Here is a 23440-nt window from a genome sequence, read left to right on the forward strand (position 1 = left end):
TTGTTGTTCTTAACAACAACTGCATTGTTTAAAAGAAGAAAAAAAAAGTTAGCATTTTATAGCTTTTAAGCTAGCGGACGTTTGCAATTTAGCCATCCGACACTGCATCTGCCTCACAGTTCTAGGGTCAAGTGTCCAATCCCAGGCATTGGACTTCCTGTGTGAAGTTTGCATGTTCTCCCCGTGCCTGTGTGAGTTTTCTCCGGGTATTCCGGCTTCCTCCCACATCACAAAAACATGCATTGTAGACTGATTAAACACACTTTTTTTCTGGCACAGTTGTGAGTGTGAAAAGTTGTCGCTATGTGCCCTATGACTGGCTAGCAACTAGTTCAGGGTGTCCATAGTTAGCTAAAGATAAGCACCAACACCTGCAAAATTTGTGAGACTTTTGTGAGTATAGGCAATACAGATGATAAATGAATGAATCCCCCTTGCATTTCCTGGCATCTTTGTGCATCCTCTTTCCAAAAGCCCCACAAAAAAAAAAAAAAGTAAATCCTCCTTATATTTAGCTTTTGCTATGATCCATGTCGCCAGTGGAAGATATGTCTTATCATGCTGGCCCTTTGAGACCTACTTCCTCGCTGTGAAATCTCCTGCTATCAGTTCCGCGTGATCAAACTAAGTGCTCCATTAAAGAGAAAGCAGGAAAAAAATGTTCCCTAAAAAAATATGCAGAGAGTGCGAGAGAGACATCACAAAAAAGTGTGAAATACAGATACAAGAGGATTTGGTCCAACTCCAGGTAAACTAATGAGAATTGTTTCTCCATCACATTAATTCGCAACTAGTTTTCATTCCAAATTGCAAGCATATGCGATGGAGTTGTCAAGTCAAACATTGCTTTGAGCAGGTTCATTGAAGCTGAGAAATAAACAAGTGTGTGTGCTACCTTAATTAGTCCTCTGGACCTATTTAAAAGCAATCAGAGGATGATTCAGCAAATTGGCTGTGCTGATTGGATATTCATCTTGTGTGCAGCAGTGCACTACCACGCAGCTGTTCTTGTCCAAAAGGACTGGGGACCACTTTTATCAATGATCAAACACTTTCTACTACAACACCAATGTACAATATGTGTAGTTTAATCTAAATTGCTAGTACAGGTGGGTAGAGTAGCCAAAATTTTGACTCAAGTAAAGTTACTTTCAAAATAATATTACTAATGTATTAGTAGTCTTCCAAAAAATGTACTCAAGTACAAGTAAAAACAATAGTATTTGGTGGAAAGAATACTCAATGAGTAACATTGTGAGTAGCTGCTTACGTTGTTTTTTATTTTATTTTATTTTATTTTTTAAAGAGATGGTATTTTTTTCTAAGCACAGTTATCTATATCAACTGTTATCATTATACTGTACTATATCTATTACATAACCACATTAACCCTTTAACACCTAACGTGTCGGCAGCGGCGCGTTTACCCATGTCGTCTTTGAAGCTTCGTCACGCTGTAATTACGTCACCCACGTGCCGCTGGTTGGTCTCATTTGAAAGTACGGAAGTTGATGTCCACACCAGTTTTTATTTGAAGTCAATCGATCAAGAAAAACGGGAGATATTGTCAGTTTTATTGCACTCATAAATATGCATTAAAACGCTGCATGGACCATGTATCTATCTCCATATTTCCATCATTTCTTGTCCTTTTTCAAAACCGAAAGAAGCTCAAAAGACTACATATCCCAAGAGTTGTTGTGATGTCAAGAAGGACGAACCGAATGTGGACAGTTGTTGGAAAAAAATAAATAGATAAATTTCCGAGCGAGGCGCCAACTAAGGAAAAGGAGGCATGCTGAAGCAAACAACGGCCAGTTCGAGCGAGCGACTTTGAAACGTGCAGAATGAATCTAAAACTAAATTTAGCGCGAGCTAATGCATTATTTCATTAACTCAAGGAAGAAGATGAGCCGTATTTGCCGTTGTTTTCCTGGGATGAGTCGGCGTTTCTATGAGTAGAAGTGACAGGCTGACAGCAGCGCGCAAACGGGACGGAGTAGGCTGTGTGACGTTGTGTGTGACGCAGCTCCGTGACCTGTTCATGCAGAAGCTTTATTGAGTTCGCAAAAAAAAAAAAAAAAAAACTTTATTGGGTCGTATGCCAGAAAAATTTGAATAGAACTGAACTACTTGTCAATATTTTTTTAAATACTTTTTTTCAATGTTATATATATTTTTCTTCAAGAGAATTTTATAAAGATGAGTGTTCGAGAAGCTTGGTTGCATGTACGTAAATACTTTAGATAAGGTGATGGGTGTAATACCTAACTTCACAAAGAGATATCCTCCAAACCCTTTTTGTGTTAGATGATATATATATACAGTATATATATATTTTTTCTCACTATTTTGCACTGTATATAACCCGTTTTGACCACAGTATGTGTGAAGGCCAAAAACGCCTATGACCATACTTGCTGTTTGTGTTGAATTGTCAAACATAAAACTATTCAATCTTATTTTTTTCTATTGAATATTTATCCTAACAAGTAGAATAAATATTATCAGGCTTCAAAACGTTTGGTCGAGCATGTTTGGTTGTCAATGGGACATCAACATTACAAATTTTGAAAAAATATTTTGGGATTTTTTTGTCTTTTTGGGTCCAAAATGTGGATTATAATTGGTCAGTGAAGAAAACAACAGTTTGGACATGAAGTTCAAGGTGTCCTTAAAAAAGGGACCCAACTTGGCCATTGTGAACATTTTTTTCTTTGAAATATAAAGGCAACATCAAATGTATGCAAATTCGGCCAAAATAGGCTTAGGTGTTAAAGGGTTAAGCCAAAAGAAATACAAAAAATATATATATATATTCCGGTGAGGGGAAAAAAAAGTACAGAAAGATCCATCCTCTTTTTAGCTTCAAATGTCTGACAGATGGCTTCAGATTTTTCTGCAAAACACCCTGATAAACTTTCGAATTCATTCTTACGTTAATGATTGCAATTTGTCCAGGCCTTGAGGCAGCAAAACAGCCCCAAATCATGATGCTCCCTCCACCATGCTTCACGGTGGGGATGAGGTGTTGATGATGGTGAGCTGTTCCATTTTTCCTCCACACGTGACACTGTGTGTTACGCTCAAACAATTCAACTTTAGTCTCATCAGTCCACAAAATATTTTGCCAAAACGTCTGTGGAGTGTCCAGGTGCCTTTTTTTTGCGAACATTAAACGAGCAAAAATTGTTTTTTTAGACAGCAGTGGCGTCCTCTGTGGAGTCCTCACATGGACACCATTCTTGGTGAAGGGAATAGTTACTTTTCTCGCACACTCCATGTAACTGGTTGCATTACTCAAACACACGTAATACAATCAATCAGGGAATAGTATCATTTCTCATATTTACTGTAGGACTGTTTGTATTCTAACACCCCTAATAAAAAATAAATAGCACTTATACAATAATGAAAAGAAGCAGAACGTGTGACGCACCAACTCTCGCAATCAGTTCTCCCGGGCACTTCAGGACAAAGAGCTGGGCTCCCTGTCCTAAAACAAGTAGTATCTCGCCCAACCAGGATAACAAGTTGATAGCGGGCGCCGTGGACGTCAAGACCTGCGTCGTTCGCCGTGGCAACCACGTCCCAGCCACGAAGGATGACGCACAAACTGGACCACCCAAACCTGCCACAGTGGGATGATCCCAGGGCAACACCCAGCCACACCTTCGGCCCGGCCCACTCCACCGTAGCTATCAAAAAGAACTGAACATTTAGATAACACGGTCGCTGCTCGGGAACATTTCTATGTAGCCATGTTTTGCCGAACCTGGATCCAGCAGGGTCTCTCCGTCGTCTGTTTTTTGCCTTATTTTTGACCATTGTCGACGAATAAATTGTCAGCCTGTTTTCGGTGAGCCTTCTTCAAACTTTTGGAACATGGAGTCAGTACAAAGAGTTAACATGGGAGTGAACGCGCGGAATTTTGGCCCCCACTGGTTGGCTTGCGGGAGCGGTGCCAGCGGAACAGCAGTTTGTTCGGCTGGTGATGTTTCCGCGGCTTGGCGGGGGGATGGGGCCGAATTCCTTCATTGGCCATAGTTTTACATATAGTTGATGTGTGCACAGAGATATTGGAGTGTGCCAGTCTTTTGCAGACACTTTTTTTACCTCTCTGAGTATTCTGCGCTAAACTTTTGGCGTCATCTTTGGTGGACGGCCACTCCTTGGGAGAGAAGAAACAGTGCCAAACTTTCTCCCTTTGTAGACGACTTCTCTGACTGTCAATTGATGAACATCCAGATTTTTAGCGATGGTTTTGTATCCTTTCCCAGCTTTATATAAATCAAAAATCCTTGATTGCAGGACTTCAGACAGCTCTTTTGACCGAGCCATGATGCACATCAGACAATGCTTCTCATCAAGACAATTCTTAGCAGGTGTGTTTTATAGTGGGCAGGGCAGCTTTAAACCACTCATCAGCGATTGGGCACATACCTGACTTAAGTTGTTTGGTAAAAATTGGTTTCAATTGCTCTTTAAGTCTCCTTAGGCAGAGGTTTCATGCTATCTTCATTAATATATAAAAACCTATAAATGTTTGGGTGGTTTTAATTCAAGTAGACACTGTTTTTACATCTGTGTGATTTTGACAAAGATAAGATCACATTTGATGGTGATTTTAATGCAGAAATTCCAAAAGGTTCAGATACTTTTTTTATACCACTGTACATACATATATACAGAAATCTGAGTCAATATTTAAAGAAAGAACTAGAAAATTCATTGACTGCTCAGTTTTATTTAAAATTGGGCTTATCGATTGCGCCGCAGGCATGAAACCGAAACTACTAATTCACAATGCGAAAACAAACAAAAGTAACCATTACATTTTCACCACTGTCCTTACTAACACAGTGGGTGATAACAAAAAAAAAAAAAAAAAAAGTATTTCAGTCATGAGTTTTTTGTACTGGTAAGATAATTAAAGTCCTCGTTAGCAAAATGTGTTCATATGGAACCTCTAAGGTGACATGGAAGAAGAAAAAAAAAAAGGAGGGGAAAAAAAAGTTGACGTAATTTTTTTTTTTTTTTAAGTGCTCCATAAGCGACACAGATTTTTTTTTTTTTTGTCAAAGCAGAAAAAACGGACGTAAAAAAACAATATATATATATATATATATATATATATATATTTTTTTTTTAAGTCAAAGCAAAAAAAATAATTTTTTACATCGATGCAAAAAAAAAATCTTCGGGAAAAAAAAAAAAAAAGTAAACATCGGAGCAAAAAAAAGATTCTTGGAAGCTAATTGTGCCTCCAGAGTATAGCAATCGATTATTAATGAAGTCAACAAGGACTGCCAAATCACAGAACGTTTTCCGACGAAAACACACGAAATGGTGTGTTTTATAGTGGACAGGGCAGCTTTAAACCACTCATCAGTGATTGAGCACATACCTGACTTAAGTTGTTTGATAAAAATTGGTTTCAATTGCTCTTTAAGTCTCCTTAGGCAGACTTACTTATTTTCCCCCCTTCTGTCATTGTTTGCCTGCTATCCTCATTAAAATATGAAAACAATAGATGTTTGGGTGGTTTTAGTTAAAGCAGACACTGTTTTTACATCTGTGTGATTTTGACAAAAATCAGATTACATTTGATGGTGATTTTATGCAGAAATGTGAGAAATTCCAAAAGGTTCAGATACGTTTTCATACCACTGTATTCTATGTTATTCAGGTTATTTAGATAACTAAAGCGTAACACAACTTGTTTAGCTGGTCAAAGGCCCAACCAAACTTGACCAAAGTCAAATTTATAGTCTGAACATACCTATATTTTTCCCTTTTTTTAATGGAATACAAGGAATCTCCCTAGATGTTTTGAATTCTCACAAGTTGCATACCGTCTCATTCACCAAGCAAAGAAATGAACCTTGACAGCCGGACAAAGAAATAACAAGAGCGTGATAGTGACAAACCCGATGCCCTCACCTTGGTAACTGTAGAGATCACCCACGCTGTTCTGCCGCGTGATGTGCTGCCAGTAAGCGCTACGGGGCAGAGAGATGGACTTGCTGAGGGTCTCTGAAGAGCGCATCTGCAAGAAGACGGACAAGGAACGCGTCATATGCTTCTTCTTGCTCGCTGCAGGGGAGCTCGTATTCCGGCGAACCACATGCATGTTAAATATTGAGAAGTCGCGTAGGTGGTGTATGACGTAACCGGAGACTGAGGCACACGCGTGATGCAACCGTGAGAGGTCAGTTGATTTGTGGAGCAAGAAAACCCTATTTGGAAATGTTCCCGAATAGCGAGGTCCAAGTGCACGGCCATCTGGTCAAGGCTCATCAAACAGGAGGCAGTCCCACATAAAGAAAGAAAACTGATGATTGAAGGAGGGAGAGGTAGGCAGGGTGTCCAAGGGCATAAGTAACCAAGCAGCAGTTATACAGTATTTTCTGGACTATAAATCAACATTTTTTTAATGGTTTGGTTGGACCTGCGACTTATGCTCAAGTGCGACTTACTACAACCCCTAGCAAAAAGTATGGAATCACCAGTCTTGGAAGAGCACTCACTCAGATATTTTATTATGTAGAACAAACTCAGATAAAAAGATTGAAATAATAATGAATTAGTTCAAAAGTGCAACACTTTAGCATTCAGAAACACTAGAAGAAATGAATAAAAAACATTGTGGTGGTCAGTAAATGTCAATTTTATAGAGCAAATGCAGGGAAATTACACTCACCCGCCACTTTATTAGGTATACCATGCTAGTAACGGGTTGCTTTTGCCTTCAGAACTGCCTCAATTCTTCGTGGCATAGATTCAACAAGGTGCTGGAAGCATTCCTCAGAGAGTTTGGTCCATATTGACATGATGGCAACACACAGTTGGTGCAGATTTGTCGGCCGCACATCCATGATGCGAATCGCTCGTTCCACCACATCCCAAAGATGCTCTATTGGATTGAGATCTGGTGACTGTGGAGGCCATTTGAGTACAGTGAACTCATTGTCATGTTCAAGAAACCAGTCTGAGATGATTCCAGCTTTCTGACATGGCGCATTATCCTGCTGAAAGTAGCCATCAGAAGTTGGGTACATTGTGGTGATAAAGGGATGGACATGGTCAGCAACAATACTCAGGTAGGCTGTTGCGTTCCAACGATGCTCAATTGGTACCAAGGGGCCCAAAGAGTGCCAAGAAAATATTCCCCACACCATTACACCACCAGCCTGAACCGTTGATACAAGGCAGGATGGATCCATGCTTTCAAGTTGTTGACGCCAAATTTTGACCCTACCATCCGAATGTCGCAGCAGAAATCAAGACTCATCAGACCAGGCAACGTTTTTCCATTCTTCTATTGTCCAATTTCGATGAGCTTGTTCAAATTGTAGCCTCAGTTTCCTGTTCTTAGCTGAAAGGAGTGGCACCCGGCGTGGTCTTCTGCTGTAGCCCATCTGCCTCAAAGTTCGACGTACTGTGCGTTCAGAGATGCTCTTCTGCCTACCTTGGTTGTAACGGGTGGTTATTTGAGTCACTGTTGCCTTTCTATCAGCTCGAACCAGTCTGGCCATTCTCCTCTGACCTCTGGCATCAACAAGGCATTTCCGCCCACAGAACTGCCGCTCACTGGATATTTTTTCTTTATCGGACCATTCTCTGTAAACCCTAGAGATGGTTGTGCGTGAAAATCCCAGTAGATCAGCAGTTTCTGAAATACTCAGACCAGCCCTTCTGGCACCAACAACCATGCCACCTTCAAAGTCACTCAAATCACCTTTCTTCCCCATACTGATGCACTTGCTCTATAAAACTAACATTTACTCACCACCACAATATTTTCATTGTATTCATTTCTTTTCGTGTTTCTGTTTTACATGTTTGGCTTTTTAAAAGTAGTGAAAGTCATGAAACGATACGATTTGCGATACAAAGCATACGAGAACGATGATCTCACGATTATCAGTATGTCGGTCAGGAAATCATCGTAAAATACTCTACAAAACAACTAAAAACAAGCTTCTGCGGTGAATCGGAATGAGTATCACCAATAGATGTCCAAACTATTTCAACTGGGAGGGTGACATTGAATGAACCAATGTTCATTGGCTGCCATCCCTCCCACTTCAAACGGACTGAACATCTATGGCCGTCAGTGGTAGCTAGGTAATTTTGGTGCATTTCAGATCATTACCTGGTGAATGTCGGTCACTTTCCGTTGATTTGGGGTCATTTTATTGGTCACTTCTTGTTGATTTTGGGTTACAAACCAGGAAGTGACCCAGGCATCTCCCAAATGAATCTCAGTGACTCAAACTCAACTTGAAGTGACCTGTAAATGGCCTGAAAATATGAAACTGACAGTGAATGAGCTGGTTTGGAATGAACTAACGTTCATTTGCTCCTCCCAGTCTAAATGGATTGGGCGTCTAGTCGGGGTGTAACGGTACACAAAAATCTCGGTTCGGTACGTACCTCGGTTTTGAGGTCACGGTTCGGTTCATTTTCGGTGCAGTAAGAGAACAAAATGCAAAATATAAATGTGCTTGTTGTTTATTACACACTTTTGTGCTTTCAACAACAGGAACATTAGCCTATACAAAGCTAGAATTCTGCTAAAAAATTAGCGGGTATTTAAAGATAATAATCCAACAACAATTTGCCTTTCAGACCCCACGTATTGGTCAGCTCTCTTTCTGATTGAAAGAAGAAAAAAATAAGTCCTGTGCTAAAGAGAAAAGCAATCCCAATGACAAAGATTTTAACATGTATTTTACAAATGAAATGCCTCAATGAATCTTTTTTTTTTCTTATGAACAGTTTTCAAAAGCTTTATTGGTGGATTTTCTCAAGTTAAAGCGCCAATTGTGTAAGCAGGATCTGTGTATTATTCTTATTACTTAATTACAGGTGTTTTAGCTCATTTCAATTTATTTTATTTAAATGGACTATTATTTATTTTATTATGTGTTTATATTTTACAAATGTGATGTAGTATTCATTTATATTGTATATTTTATGTTGTATAACTTTAGTTCCTATGTGAATATTAGTTCCTACTTGTTTTGTTGTGGTAGGAGGGTTTTGTATGGAACACGGGGCCGTGTTGGTTATTATTATAGCAGAGAAGACAGCAATAAATCAACAAAGACAAGTCAACTGTGGCCCGATCTACCACTCAAGAGATCTGATGGACTCAAAAAGTGGGTTACGATTGCATATTAGTTTGAAAATCGACCGGATCCACCGTATTTTTACACGAGTGACTTCCTGTCTGCCCGATCCTAGCTACTGGTAGTAGTATTGACACAGGAGGGTCGCGTCTCGCGTCATAATAAACTCTGCCGTTCTTTTCGCGTGCGTCGTGTTGAGCCGCTTCTGGGACGCATCTAACACGCGGCCGCACTGCGATTGGTGTGCATTGGCTGACTGACTTTAACGCCCGCGTTTACTGCGTTCTCGCGGCGGCCACGTTGTCGCGCCGTTGACGTTTCTGGGTGATACTGGCCTACCGTGTTGGTCCTCATTATAGTAGAGAAGATGGAGTAAATATAATCTACTTAAAGAAACCCGATCGACTCACAGCCTCGAAAAGTAAGGGTTACATTACGTCAGAAACTCGTTTGGTACTCCACCGTTCCGAACCGAGCTCTACGTACCGAAACGGTTCAATACAAATACATGTACCGTTACACCCTTAGTAAAAAGTAACCTTGTAAGCCTTGCAGCCTTTTTTTATGGTCGTCGTATTGTCACAGTCGTCGCTGGTCTTGGTCTTTAAAATGCTGACAGCCTCTCACTCCTTAAAAGCAAACTTGAATCAGCCCTCTTTGATAAAGCGTATGGTCAGGGATGATTTATAGTCTTATTACTGCTCCCTGGCTTACTGTTCCAGGTGTTGGATGTTGAATGGAAGGCAATGACATTTTCTTTTTTTGGTTTTTTTACTTCTGAGTCTCACCGTTCCGGGTGTTAGGCGTTGAAAGGACAAACCATGTCTGACGTTGATTGGTTGTTCTCCTCTTCGGGGTGGTTTCCACTTAACTGCCATTTATGATTTCTGCTTATGTGTCACTGAACTCTATTCCCGCTCCCATCAATAGAATTTTCAATGAATTAATGAGCAAGGTATGAATGTACAGTACCTGGGAGCTTTTCTCCATCTCCTCCATCATCCTCTCATGCTGCTGGGCAATGGCCAAAGTGGCCGAGTGGACGCGCTGGTAGATCATCTCCCCCTCTCGTGTCTGGAACGTGAACAAGCCCTCGCCTGTGTCGCACATCCTGCGCCCGGAACAAACACACACACGGACACAAAGGGGAAGTAAACACACTTTGACGGCGCTCGCTGCTGGAAGCGCACGCTTGACTGCATGTTTCCAGAGAGACGCTGATGTAAGAGCACGCACACAGGCATGCATGAGTACATTGAGTCGAAATGTCGCCCGAAGGGCTCTGCAGTACATGATCATATCCGAGGAACTTTAAACTTCCAATTTAGTTGAGAAGTTCTTCTGACACTTGAAAAGTACTTATTTTCTCTACCGCAACCATACACATACAGTCATGGACGAAAATATTGGCACCCCTGGAATTTTTCCAGAAAACGAGTTTCTCCCAGACATTAAAGCAATTATAAATGTTCTTAGCATGAATGCGCTGATTTTTGGGATTTGCATTGGAAAAACGCAAAAAAAGCTGAAGAGAAAAGCTAAAATGTACACAATTTTACACAGAATGCGAAAAATGGGCTGGACAAAATTGTTGGCACCCTAAACTCAATATTTGGTTGCGCATCGTTTAGAAGAAATAACAGAAAGCAATCGAGTATTCGATTAGAAAAATAAAGAATCTAATTAATTTTTGCTGCTTCGAGTAGTCGTTTAATTAAAGTGGCGTTGTAATGGTTTATTTTGAAAGTGTTTGCATTTAGTTGTATTTAGACAAGTCCCGATCAATCGGCATCCGATCACATCATTTTCAAAGTATCGGAATCGGCAAAAAAATATCGGCCATGCCTTTTTTTAATATATATATATATTTTAATTAAATCATTTTCTAATTGTATTTAACGATACAGACATAACATGTTACACTCTTCCAGAGTCTTTAGTTTAGGCTTAAGGTAGTGTTATCAAATTTCTCCTAATAATGGCGGTAACTAATTTTTTTTAAAAATGTATCACGTTAAAATATTTAACGCAATTAATGCATGTGCTGCACGGCCCACTCACGCATTGTCGCGCTCAATCTGTAATGGCGCCGTTTTACCTATACAGAGAGATAAAAGGCAACGTAAAATGAGTAGAGTGATTTTGGCAGCCTTTGGAGCCTTTTTTTAATTGGCTAAAGCCTTACAATCCCTCTCCCTATGATTAGAAATATCATGGGAAGCAATGTAGGGAAGCAAGGTAGCAATTGATCTTTTTCTTAACACCTTAGGTTATTTCCCAACGCAGAGAAGATATATCAATTGGTAGCACTACGCAGTCATGGTTCCACTTCCCATCATGCATTTGGCCATGACTACAGTATCATTTACTGAAAGCTCAACAAATACACTAGATGGCAATATTTAGTCACAATATACAAAGTCACAAGTCTTTCTATCCGTGGATCCCTCTCACAGAAAGAATGTTAATAATGTAAATGCCATCTTGAAGATTTATTGTCATAATAAACAAATACAGTACTTATGTACTGTCTGTTGAATGTATATATTCGTCCGAGTTTTATTCATTTTTTTCTCAATGCATTGCCAAAATATATATGATCGGGAAAAATTATCGAGGATGATTGCTTTTTTTTTTTTTGCTACCGATTCCATTCCAATCGGATCGGGAAATATCGGGATCGGCAGATACGCAAACTGAAACGATCGGGATCGGATCGGGAGCAAAAAAACATGATCGGAACAACCCTAGTTGTATTGATTTGGGTGGATACACTGCCCTCTAGTCTGCCTCATTTCACATGGCTGAATCCAGCTGCTCCCTGTTAAGACCAATATAAGCTTCTTCTTTTTTTTTTATGCATTCGTAATTTAGTTTATAGGTATATTTAACCATTTTTGTGGGAATATGTATCTGAACCATTTGTTGAGAGCATTGTTAAAAAAAAAAAAAAAAGTTAGCATTTTATAGCATTTAAGCTAACATACTTTTGCTATGTAAATTAGCCAATTGTTCTTTTGTTGAACATACATCCTCATTTATTTATTTATTTTTATACTGTTAGGGGCTCAGCTCAGGTTTTTTAAATTTTTCATGTTCCTTATTCAATTACTCGATTATTCGAATTAACTAGTTCGATTAATCGACTGGAATTTTGGACCACTCTTCTTAACTCCAGGTCTCTCAGATTTGAAGGGTGCATTCTTGCAACAGCGATTTTGAGATCTCTCCATAGTGTTCAATGGGATTTAGATCTGGACTCATCGATGGCTACCTCAGAATTCCGGATGTGTCCGAAAATTTAAAGGGCTGCCAAAAACAACACTGGACTAGATATATCCCATCCCCACATACGGTACTTTAGCAACGCTACTTCCAGCAAGGTAGCATATTCAATCATAGTGTTTGTATCCTTATTTCCCTTCCCTCTCTTCTTTCTTTCCCTCTATCCCCTTAAATCTGGATAACCAACATAAGAGTAGCCATTTATTTGATTTAAAAGAAAAAATATGCAAACAAAAAAAAAACTTACGCACCTTCCCGACTCAAACGTAAACCATGTAGAGTCTCTGCCATATCTGCGGAGCGAGCTGAGAGGCCACATGACGAGTTTGAGGCGTGCGTTGTGGATGTCCCACAGGTAGATGTTCTCATGGGTGATCTGCATGGTGCACTCCCCGTAGATGTCCAAGTTCGGAGTGGGCATTAAATACACGTTAAAACGCTCTAAAAAAAAAAAAATAAATAAATATCACAGTAAGATTAAAATAGTGAATCACAAAGGTTCAAATGACACCAACATGTTATCACAAGGCGGCAGACAAGGTCGCACGGCAAATATAAGCTGAAATTTACAGTGTAGTAAAGCGGAAGTTATGGTGTCAAAGTCATAACAGTGTCCAGAAAAATGGTGGAAGCTATGATAAACTTGTAATAATACCAACGCCACAAATGGCCGCTCTCAAATAAAAGTTGTTTTTACATCAAGAAGAAAATGCATTCATTAAAAATACATTAGCCGGAAACAAATGCAGTTCCCCTGTAGACACCTCGCAGCACTTGAAGAATTCCAAATTTTCAGGACCTTGAATTCCCATATTTGAACAAATCGGAGCATATTTACGCTCAACAAATACACAGACAGATATTCCCTCCTCGGAAGATTTACTATCAGACGTAAATAATTAAAGTCACAAGAGCTTGCAAGGAACGCCTCAGCAAAACCACAAAGGTAAACATAGATCATTCACGGTTTGCTCCGTGCACATTTTCATTCACTCCTGCGTGTGTTTGTTTATTCCTGAGTTAAATCTAAAAGCTCTTTGGGATGTGGCATTGTTTAGTTTTGACAAAACGTTAGCATGAGAAACAAAAGGATTAAAACAAAAGGATTATTTGTCAGGGAAAAGTGGAGCAGCTTTTAATCTTAAATGGCTTTTTGTCTCTGTCCCATGTAACACACAAATACGCATATATAATATATGATAACGAAATGAATGTCCATTACTTAGTTGAATTGGGCGTTTTAAAAGAAAAAAGGAAAAACATTGGTATCACTTTATTTGAACTCGGTGACATACCGTAAGACTCTCATAAAACCGTCATAGTTATGAAATGACACTGAAGATAAGTAATCACGTCATTTTCAAAGTATCGGAATCGGCAAAAAAATATCGGCCATCCCTTTTTTTAATATATATATATTTTTAATTAAATCGTTTTCTAAATGTATTTAATGTTACAGATGTAATATGTTACACTCACCCAGTCTTTAGTTTAGGCTTAAGGTACCGATATCGGCGGTAATTTTTTTTTAAAAAAATGCATCACGTTAAATATTTAACGCAATTAATGCATGCTTTGCACGACCCACTCACGCATTGTCGCGCTCAATCTATAATGGCGCCATTTTACCCATTTAAAGAAATAAAAGGCAGCGTAAATGAGTAGAATGAATTTTGGCAGCATTTGGAACCTTTTTATAATCGGCTAAAGCCTTACAATCCCTCTCCCTACGATTAGTAATATCATGGGAAGCAAATGTGGGGAAGCAAGGTAGCAATTGATCTTTTTCTTAATACCTTGTGTTATTTCCCAACGCAGAGAAGATACAGTGCTGCTCAAAAGTTTGTGAATTATTTCAACCTGATTTCCTAATCAATCAATTCAGTAGTTTTTTTTTTGTTTTTTTTAACAGTTGTGTTGTCGAGACTAAATTCAAAAGAGTTTTCATCAACTGATGTAGGTGCAAAATTGAACTGTTTGATCACAACCAAAACCGCCATGTCTGGCGAAAAGTCAACACTGCATACCACCAAAAGAACCTTCTCCCAACAGTGAAGCATGGAGGTGGGAATGTCAAGATCTGGGCTTGCTTTTCATCCTCAGGACCTGGACAACTCCACATAGTCCAGGGAATCATGAATTCTGAGGAATATTGTCAAATCCTAGAACATAACCTGACGCCATCTGTTTTGAAGTTAAAGCTTGGCAGAAGGTGGATCATGCAACATGATAATGAGCCAAAGCATTCCAGCAATACAACCAAGGAATGGCTGAAAAAGAAGAAGATTCGTGTTCTGGACTGGCCCAGTCAAAGTCCTGACCTAAATCCCATTGAAATGCTGTGGCGGGACCTGAAGAGAGCAGTTCATGCCAGACGCCCATCAAACCTCTCTCAACTGACTGCGTTCTGCAAGGAAGAATGGGCAAAAATCCCCCAAAGTAGATGTGAGAGGCTGATTAGTCACTACAGAAACCGTTTGGTTGAGGTAATCTCTGCAAAAGGAGGCGCAATATCCTATTAACTGAAGGGGTTCACATACTTTTGCACACATGATATCTGAGTTTTTCTTAAATCAACCACTTTTGTTAAATAAAGAATGACAATATAACTATTTCTTTTGTTTCAGTCCATTATTTGGAATGTCAGTATTGTGGATTTGGGTATAACTTAACATTTAGTAAGGTTATTTTAGTTTTTTTTACAAAAAATCTGACCATCGCTGTGGGGTTCACAAACTTTCGAGCAGCACTGTATATCCATTGGTAGCACTATGCACAGTCATGGGTCCACTTCCCATCATGCATTTGGGTTGAATGGCTGCAGTATCATTGACTGAAAGCTCAACAAATACACTAGATGGCAATATTTGGTCACAATATACAAAGTCACAAGTCTTTCTATCCGTTGATCCCTCTCACAGAAAGAATGTCAATAATGTCAATCCCATCTTGAGGATTTATTGTCATAACCCTTATGTTTTGTATGTTGAATGTATATTTTCGTCCGAGTTTTATTCATTTTTTTTTCTTAATGCATTGCCAAAATGTATATGATCGGGAAAAATTATCGGGAATGACTGAAATTGAATCGGGAGCACAAAAAAAAAAAGCAATCTGATCGGGAAATATCGGAATCGGCAGATACTCAAACTAAAACGATCGGGATCGGATCGGGAGCAAAAAAACATGATCGGAACAACCCGGCATGACACTGTTATGATGTCATCAAGTTTCCTAACACAGTTCCTAAACTCTAATCCCACCCAAAGATGTTTGGAAAAAAAATCTCAATATTGCATAAAAAGTGATATCATTTACCAAATGACACTTGGCACCTGTCCTAAGCTCTCGTTCATATTCATGTTACAGTGGGGCAAATAAGACCTTGAAATGCTTCTTACGAAGCCACTCCTGGCTGTGTGTTTGGGATCATTGTCATGCTGAAAGACCCAGCCACGTCTCATCTTCAATGCCCTTGCTGATGGAAGGAGATTTTCACTCAAAATCTTTCAATACATGGCCCCATTCATTCTTTCCTTTACACAGATCAGTCGTCCTTGTCCCTTTGCAGAAAAAACAGCCCCAAAGCATGATGGTTCCACCCCCATGCTTCACAGTGGGTATGGTGTTCTTCAGATGCAATTCAGTATTCTTTCTCCTCCAAACACGAGAACCTGTGTTTCTACCAAAAAGTTCTATTTTGGTTTCATCTGACCATAACACATTCTCCCAGTTCTCTTCTGGATCATCCAAATGCTCTCTAGCGAACCGCTACTATATAATAGAATGTCGTCATAGAAACCCATTGATTGGACTGCTAGCAGTACATCTTGTTTTGTATATCTATGCGCGCTTGTCCTCAATAATGATGTATGACGTAGGGCGGGATTATCAAATTTGTTCCCGGAAAAAATCAGCCCCCACACTAGAATGACTGGAAAAACAGACGTCTTTGGACATTTTTTTTTTTTCAGGGAAAAGGGCCCCTGACGAGCCAGAAGATGAGCCTACAACCTCAAAGAAAAGAAAATCTATGCTACTTCCCAATCACTAAAGACCCACGAACTGTGAAGGAGTGGAATCGTGACCTAGATGTGAATAAATCGAGCTCCCAGGCTTCTGGTAGAGGACCCAAACTTGAAAGGAGTGGGTGAGATGATGATTTTTTTTCTTTTTTTTCTCCTTTTTTAATTTTTTTCATATATATATATATAAACTCTCAAATGGCAGCAAATCAATATCTTGGCAAGCTGCCTAGGATCGGTTTAAAGACACTACCAATGAGCTGGAATCGGATGCAGGTAAGACGTCGGGAACTCATCCCAAAGCTCTGTAACAAAACAATATGACCAGCAGCAGAATGTGACAAAATCATGCCAGTCGTCATACTAGCTACGGTTGCTAGCTAGCACAGCTATTCTCCCAGTCCAGCCCAACCGTATCATCACCCCCAGCGTGCACTGCACGCATAAAACTTGGCGCCCTCCATAGGTCAAAACATGTACGAAATATTATAGATTTTTAAATCAATGGTATATAAGTTTCGAATAACATATTTCAGTAAAAGAGAACAATTTTGGCTTATTGAAGCCTACAAATCTTTAAGTCCGAGGTTTCCTTTAAAGAAAATATATGAGTCATTAGCACAATTTATATCAGCGCTTTGCCCACAGGATAAAAGTCGCACTTTTTAAAATTTGAATTAACAGGACTATAGTCTTGTTTGTGTTCCAAGAAATTCTTTTTATGTTTTATACACAGAACTTTTATTAGAAACTTAAACAAGTTTTATGTACTTAAAATAGTAGTTGTAGACTACAGTTAAGTCAGGAAACTGGAATAAATTATTATTTTTGAATAAAACGGTCATCCTTTTTGCCTCCATTGTTACTTACGACATGCCCAAAACAACTTCAAGTTAAATTGTGAAGGTACCGTATTGGCCTGAACATAAGACGGCCCTGATTATAAGACGAACCCCTCTTTTTCAAGACTCAAATTGGAAAAAAAGACTTTTTGAACACCAAATTAATTTTTATTCAGAAAATAATTACAGTATAACAATAATTTGAGAGAAAAAGCATGTTATTTTGCCACATTCAGATCTTAATATGCGAACATTTAAATATCTAAACTAAAGTGCAATCACATTCGTAAATGAATGGCTTCCGGTTTTTTAAATCTGAATAAGGAAAAACATTGCAATAAAATAATGCAAACTGGTTAAACGTGAGAGTAGCTGAGATCTGTCATGACAGAACATCGCTTCAATGATATCTGGCGCCATCTAGCGTCATGAATGGGTATAATGTCTCGACCGCGAATATAAGACGACCCCCTCTTTTTTAGTTTTATTTCAATGCATAAAACACTGTCTTATATTCAGGCCAATACAGTAATTGAAAAAAGTGACATTTATCCGATTAATCGTTTAATTAAACGTCCGATTAATCGATTATTAAAAAAATAATAATAATCGTTAGTTGCAACCCATACACCAGAATGATTTTGAAGTGTTTCAGACTTTTCTTTCAGAAGTTGGGCAGACGCAGTGTTGCCAGAATCTCACTCCCCAAGCTAAATTGCTTCCTATTTGAACTACGGACATGTAATAATAATGATAACAATAATAATATAATTTATGCTTGGAAATTTGCTTTATTCAATTATAATTAACGTATTGTTACATGAATTCCCTTCCAGCCGTTCCAGATTTGGGAATGTGTCATGCATATCCCACTCCCTCCTCCGCCCCATTTAACTGTCAGAGGCAGTGGGGGCTTCTCAATAATCTAAATGGGTTCTCACTAATTACACTCAATGACTCCAAAATAGCCACGTGTCTGCCATGGATGGAAAATAGTGATGTCGTAGCTCAGTGTATTTTTAGGCTACTCTAATCTAATGATGGTCTCTTGCTGGCCTCTTGACTTACTCAAGGTGGTGAAAACTTAGAAGGCTTACGACAACTTCACAGAATGTAATGTTACACCAATATAAAAGTCATAAATTTAGTCTTCAACTTGGAAGAAAATGCAGGGTTGTTGCTGGTAGTTACCAGACAATTGGACTCGGGTCACAGGGACTCAGACTCCAGTCGCAAATTTGATGACTCGCAACTTTCGCAGACTCGGACTTGAATCGCTCGAACTGGGAGGGTCCGGGACTTGAGACTCGGCTCGAATTGTGAGGCAATAAATCGAGACTTGACTCATGAGACAATGACTTGAGACTTGACAAGCTGACTCGGAAAAATTGGATCGTAGATTGGTTCCCACCTGCCAGTGATTGCCTTGGCCGCTCTCGCCATGCCCTCATGGAACATCATGGCAATCAAAAATCCATCAAATTTTCTGCAGACTATACAGCATTGTTTTTTTTTACATTGACAGTAAGGTTTCCCTCAAAAATAAACCTGATTGCTTTGTGCGTGGGCTGTGACTCGACTTGACTCCACTCGACAACCTTTTGACTTGACACAACTCATCTTTACAACCTCGAGACTCGGCTCGACATGACCTCGAGACTCGGATTGACTTCACATGAACTCGAAACTCTATTATGACCTCGAGACTTGAGTAGACTTGACTCGACAAGCTAATGACTTGACACGACTCATCTTTACAACCTTGTGACTCAGCTCGACTCGACATGACCTTGAGACTCTCTCGACTTGACATGACCTCGAAACTCTACATGACCTCGAGACTTGAGTAGACTTGACTCGACAAGCTAGTGACTTGACACGACTCGTCTTTACAACTTTGTGACTCAACTGGACATGACCTCGAGACTTGACTAGGCTTGACAACTTTATGACTTGACATGACTCGTCTTTACAACTTTGTGACTCCACTAGACTTGACATGATCTCGAGACTCGACTAAACTTGACAACTTTATGACATGACACGACTCAACTTTACAACCTTGTGACTCAGCTCGACTCGACATGACCTGGAGACTCGTCTCAACTTGACATGACCTCAAGACTCGACAATACTCGACATGACCTCGAGACTCGACATGAACTCGAGACTTGACTCGACAAGCTAATGACTTGACACGACTCGTCTTTACAACTTTGCGACTCAACTAGACTTGACATGACCTCGAGATTCGACTAGACTTGACAACCTTTTGACTTGACACGACTCGTCTTTACAACTTTGTGACTCGGCTCGACTCTACATGACCTCCCGACTCAACTAGACTTGACATGACCTCTAGACTCGACCAAACTTGACCCGACAACCTTATGACTTGACACGACTCGTCTTTACAACTTTGTGACTCGGCTCGACTTGACATGACCTCCAGACTCATCTCAACTTGACTCGACAACCTTAATGACTCAACTCGACAATCTTTTGACTTGACACGACTCGTCTTTACAACTTTTTGACTCAAATAGACGACATGACCTCAAGATTCGACCAGACTTGACACCCTTATGACTTGACACAACTCGTCTTTACAACTTTGTGACTCGGCTCGACTCTACATGACCTCCAGACTCAACTAGACTTGACATGACCTCTAGACTCGACCAAACTTGACTCGACAACCTTATGACTTGACATGACTCGTCTAAACAACTTTGTGACTCGGCTCGACTCGACATGACCTCCAGACTCATCTCAACTTGACTCGACAACCTTAATGACTCAACTCGACAATCTTTTGACTTGACACGACTCGTCTTTACAACTTTTTGACTCAAATAGACGAGATGACCTCAAGATCCGACTAGACTTGACACTCTTGTGACTTCACACGACTCGCCTTTACAACTTTGTGACTCGGCTCGACTCTACATTACCTCCAGACTTGACTAGACTTGACATGACCTCTAGACTCGACTAAACTTGACTCGACAACCTTATGACTTGACATGACTCGTCTTTAAAACTTTGTGACTCGACTCGGCATGACCTCTAGACTTGTCTCAACTTGTCTCGACAACCTAATGACCCAACTCGACAATCTTTTGATTTGACACGACTCGTCTTTACAACTTTGCGACTCGACAAGACTTGACATGACCTCGAGATTCGACTAGACTTGACAACCTTCTAACTTGACACGATTCATCTTTACAACTTTGTGACTCGGCTCGACTCGACGTGACCTCCAGACTTGTCTCAACTTGTCTCGACAATCTTTTGACCTGACACGACTCGTCTTTACAATTTTGTGACTCAGCTCGACTCTACATGACCTCCAGACTCAACTAGACTTGACATGACCTCTAGACTCGACCAAACTTGACTCGACAACCTTATGACTTGACACGACTCGTCTTAACAACTTTGTGACTCGGCTCGACTCGACATGACCTCCAGACTCATCTCAACTTGACTCGACAACCTAATGACTCGACTCGACAATCTTTTGACTTGACACGACTCGTCTTTACAACTTTGCGACTCGACAAGACTTGACATGACCTCGAGATTCGACTAGACTTGACAACCTTCTAACTTGACACGACTCATCTTTACAACTTTGTGACTCAGCTCGACTCTACATGACCTCCAGACTCAACTAGACTTGACATGACCTATAGACTCGACCAAACATGACTCGACAACCTTATGACTTGACACGACTCGTCTTTACAACTTTGTGACTCGGCTCGACTCGACATGACCTCCAGACTTGTCTCAACTTGACTCGACAATCTAATGACTTGACTCGACAATCTTTTGACTTGGCACGACTTGTCTTTACAACCTTGTGACTCAGCTCGACTCGACTTGCCCACAAGAGGTAAGACTCCGGACTTACTTGTGACTTGGATCTTAGTGACTCGTGCAATTGTCTGATAGTTTAGTTTGGATACTTTTTTATGATTCCTTCCTTCTTTCTAAACTGCAGTACATAAGCGAATGAGCTACATTCCATTTCCTGTGAGCCGCATATGTGGGTGAGCATCACATTTATTTCACACCGCTTTAGGACTATAATCTCATCCATCTCTGTGACAAGCTTCATTATGAGGGAGGCCAGTGATGCACAGCACTTCGCATTAGGGCCTGGAACAGAGCCCTGACCGCCGTCTGTGACCTGTGGACCCAGATACAAGCACGTTTTCCCGACGATACATACCTCTGAAGTTGAACTAATATCTACTAATGCTCAAACTGGGCAGGTATTGATCAAGAGTCCTCATTAGCCAGGTCTCATTGAACACTGGCAGCTTTACTCGGCTCAGACATGACAGGTCGGCCGAAGGGAAAAGACTGACCCGCAACGGTTGTCCGTGTAAGCTGGGACTAATTGGGCACTCACCGTTCTGCTCGCGCTGCACCCCCGCTGCTAGCAAGTCTGGTTCGCCCAGGCTGATGTCGTTGAGACGGCTGCCCAGGCACTCCACACTCAGCAGCTTGCACCATTCCTCCGCATCCAGCTCTGCATGTGGCCACACAACAGCACAGCGATATAATAACCCGAGGTTCACGTCCAATGCATTAAGGCTGGGAATCGTGGAGTATAATGGAATACAATCTGTGATCCCTGTTGAGGATGTTTACCAGAGCAGATAATCAGATCAGATAATTATGTATTTGTCTTGAGAAATATTTACAATATGTGGCTCAAAACCCAAGTAGGGCTAGCTACCACAGATGATTTTTATGATAGTCTATTTTTCACTGATTAACTTAAAAGCTCACATAATGTATACATCATGTTAAGTCCTGTTTTAAGTACAATTACTGAGCAATTCTTCACAACAGAGCTTACTTCAGCACACGAAAAATGCATTTTAGGGAAAGTTTTTCAAAGCCTTTCACTTCAAATTACGAAAAAATATTCATCATACGAAAGAAAATACATACTGTAATCGATAATTCTCACTCGCAGCAATGGAATGATGTAACCACGTTTGACTAACAATGTAAACAGATGTAATTTACACACAACAATGTGAAACACAATGCTCATATATATGAAATAAAAGAAGAACATAACTTTTTAGCACAAAAAGCTAGTTGAAATAGCAAGCAATGGCCTCTAAGGTTGGCTAGTCTTTTAGCATTCAGTGTTTTCTATGAGCTTAAGTAGTCATGTGATAACATCTGTAGAATGAGCTGGAACCTAACAAACGAAAGTGCTACTAGGGGGCGACAAAATATTACAAAGACAGTCAATCAGAAGACATAACAGCAAATTTAAATGCAGTGTTTTAGTAGAGCTTGGAAAAAATTAGGCGATTTACATTGAAAACGCAATGCATTATATGAAAAAAAAATCATAAGAGGAAACCCACTCCTGAACGAATTCATTTTATATCTTGAGGTACCACTGTACTTGGAATTTTTAAAAATAAATTACTTGTGACTAGGGTTGCAGCAGTCGATTATTTAGGTAATCGATTAATCTATCAATTAGTTAGTTCAAATAATCGAGTAATCGGAATACGAACATTAAATGCGTTGCATAAAAAATTTTAGCATAAGTAAAACAAACAAGTGTCTTAGTCTTTTTTTTTTGCTTGCTAAGATTACACTTTCAAAACAGTATTAAATGCAAATACAAAGTAAAATTCCTGAGTGTTTCTTCAAAATATGCAGAATTGCACTTTCATTTCACAAGAGCAATAAATAGCAATAAGCAATAAATAGCATAAATTAAAATACCTAAGCTTAGCCTCAGACAATATAAAACAAAAAAATAAATGAGGATTTAAGTACAACAAAAGAACAATTGGCTACCTTGCATAGCAAAAGTCCGCTAGCTTAAATGCTATAAAATGCTAACTTTTTCTTTTTTTTTTTTCTTAAATGCTCTTAACAAATAGTTTAACCACATATTCCTACACAAATAGCTAAATACACTACCTAAACTAAATAACAAATGCATAAAAAACATAAAAGCTTAAACAAAAACATACTTTATGTTAGTCTTAACATGGTGCGGCTGGATTCAGCCATGTTAGACGAGTAATGGCACATTTACTGTTGCCACTAGAGGGCAGACTATCCATCCAATAAAACTAAATGCAACACTTTCCAA

At 39.7% G+C, this 23440-nt stretch overlaps 1 protein-coding gene across 1 annotated transcript in view; it reads right to left on the reverse strand.

The window, feature by feature from the left end:
- Window positions 1-23440, reverse strand: part of dok6 (docking protein 6) — a 142385-nt gene that overhangs the window by 9231 nt on the left and 109714 nt on the right. The window contains exons 4-7 of the mRNA XM_057824457.1: window positions 21716-21835; window positions 12674-12863; window positions 10110-10248; window positions 5944-6049 (exon numbers count right to left, since the gene is read on the reverse strand). Of these exons, the coding sequence (XP_057680440.1) occupies window positions 5944-6049; window positions 10110-10248; window positions 12674-12863; window positions 21716-21835 (555 nt within the window). The remainder of the gene's footprint in view (window positions 1-5943; window positions 6050-10109; window positions 10249-12673; window positions 12864-21715; window positions 21836-23440) is intronic.

Source organism: Corythoichthys intestinalis, chromosome 20 (genome assembly GCF_030265065.1).
Source record: "Corythoichthys intestinalis isolate RoL2023-P3 chromosome 20, ASM3026506v1, whole genome shotgun sequence".
In the NCBI taxonomy this organism is placed as follows: domain Eukaryota; kingdom Metazoa; phylum Chordata; class Actinopteri; order Syngnathiformes; family Syngnathidae; genus Corythoichthys; species Corythoichthys intestinalis.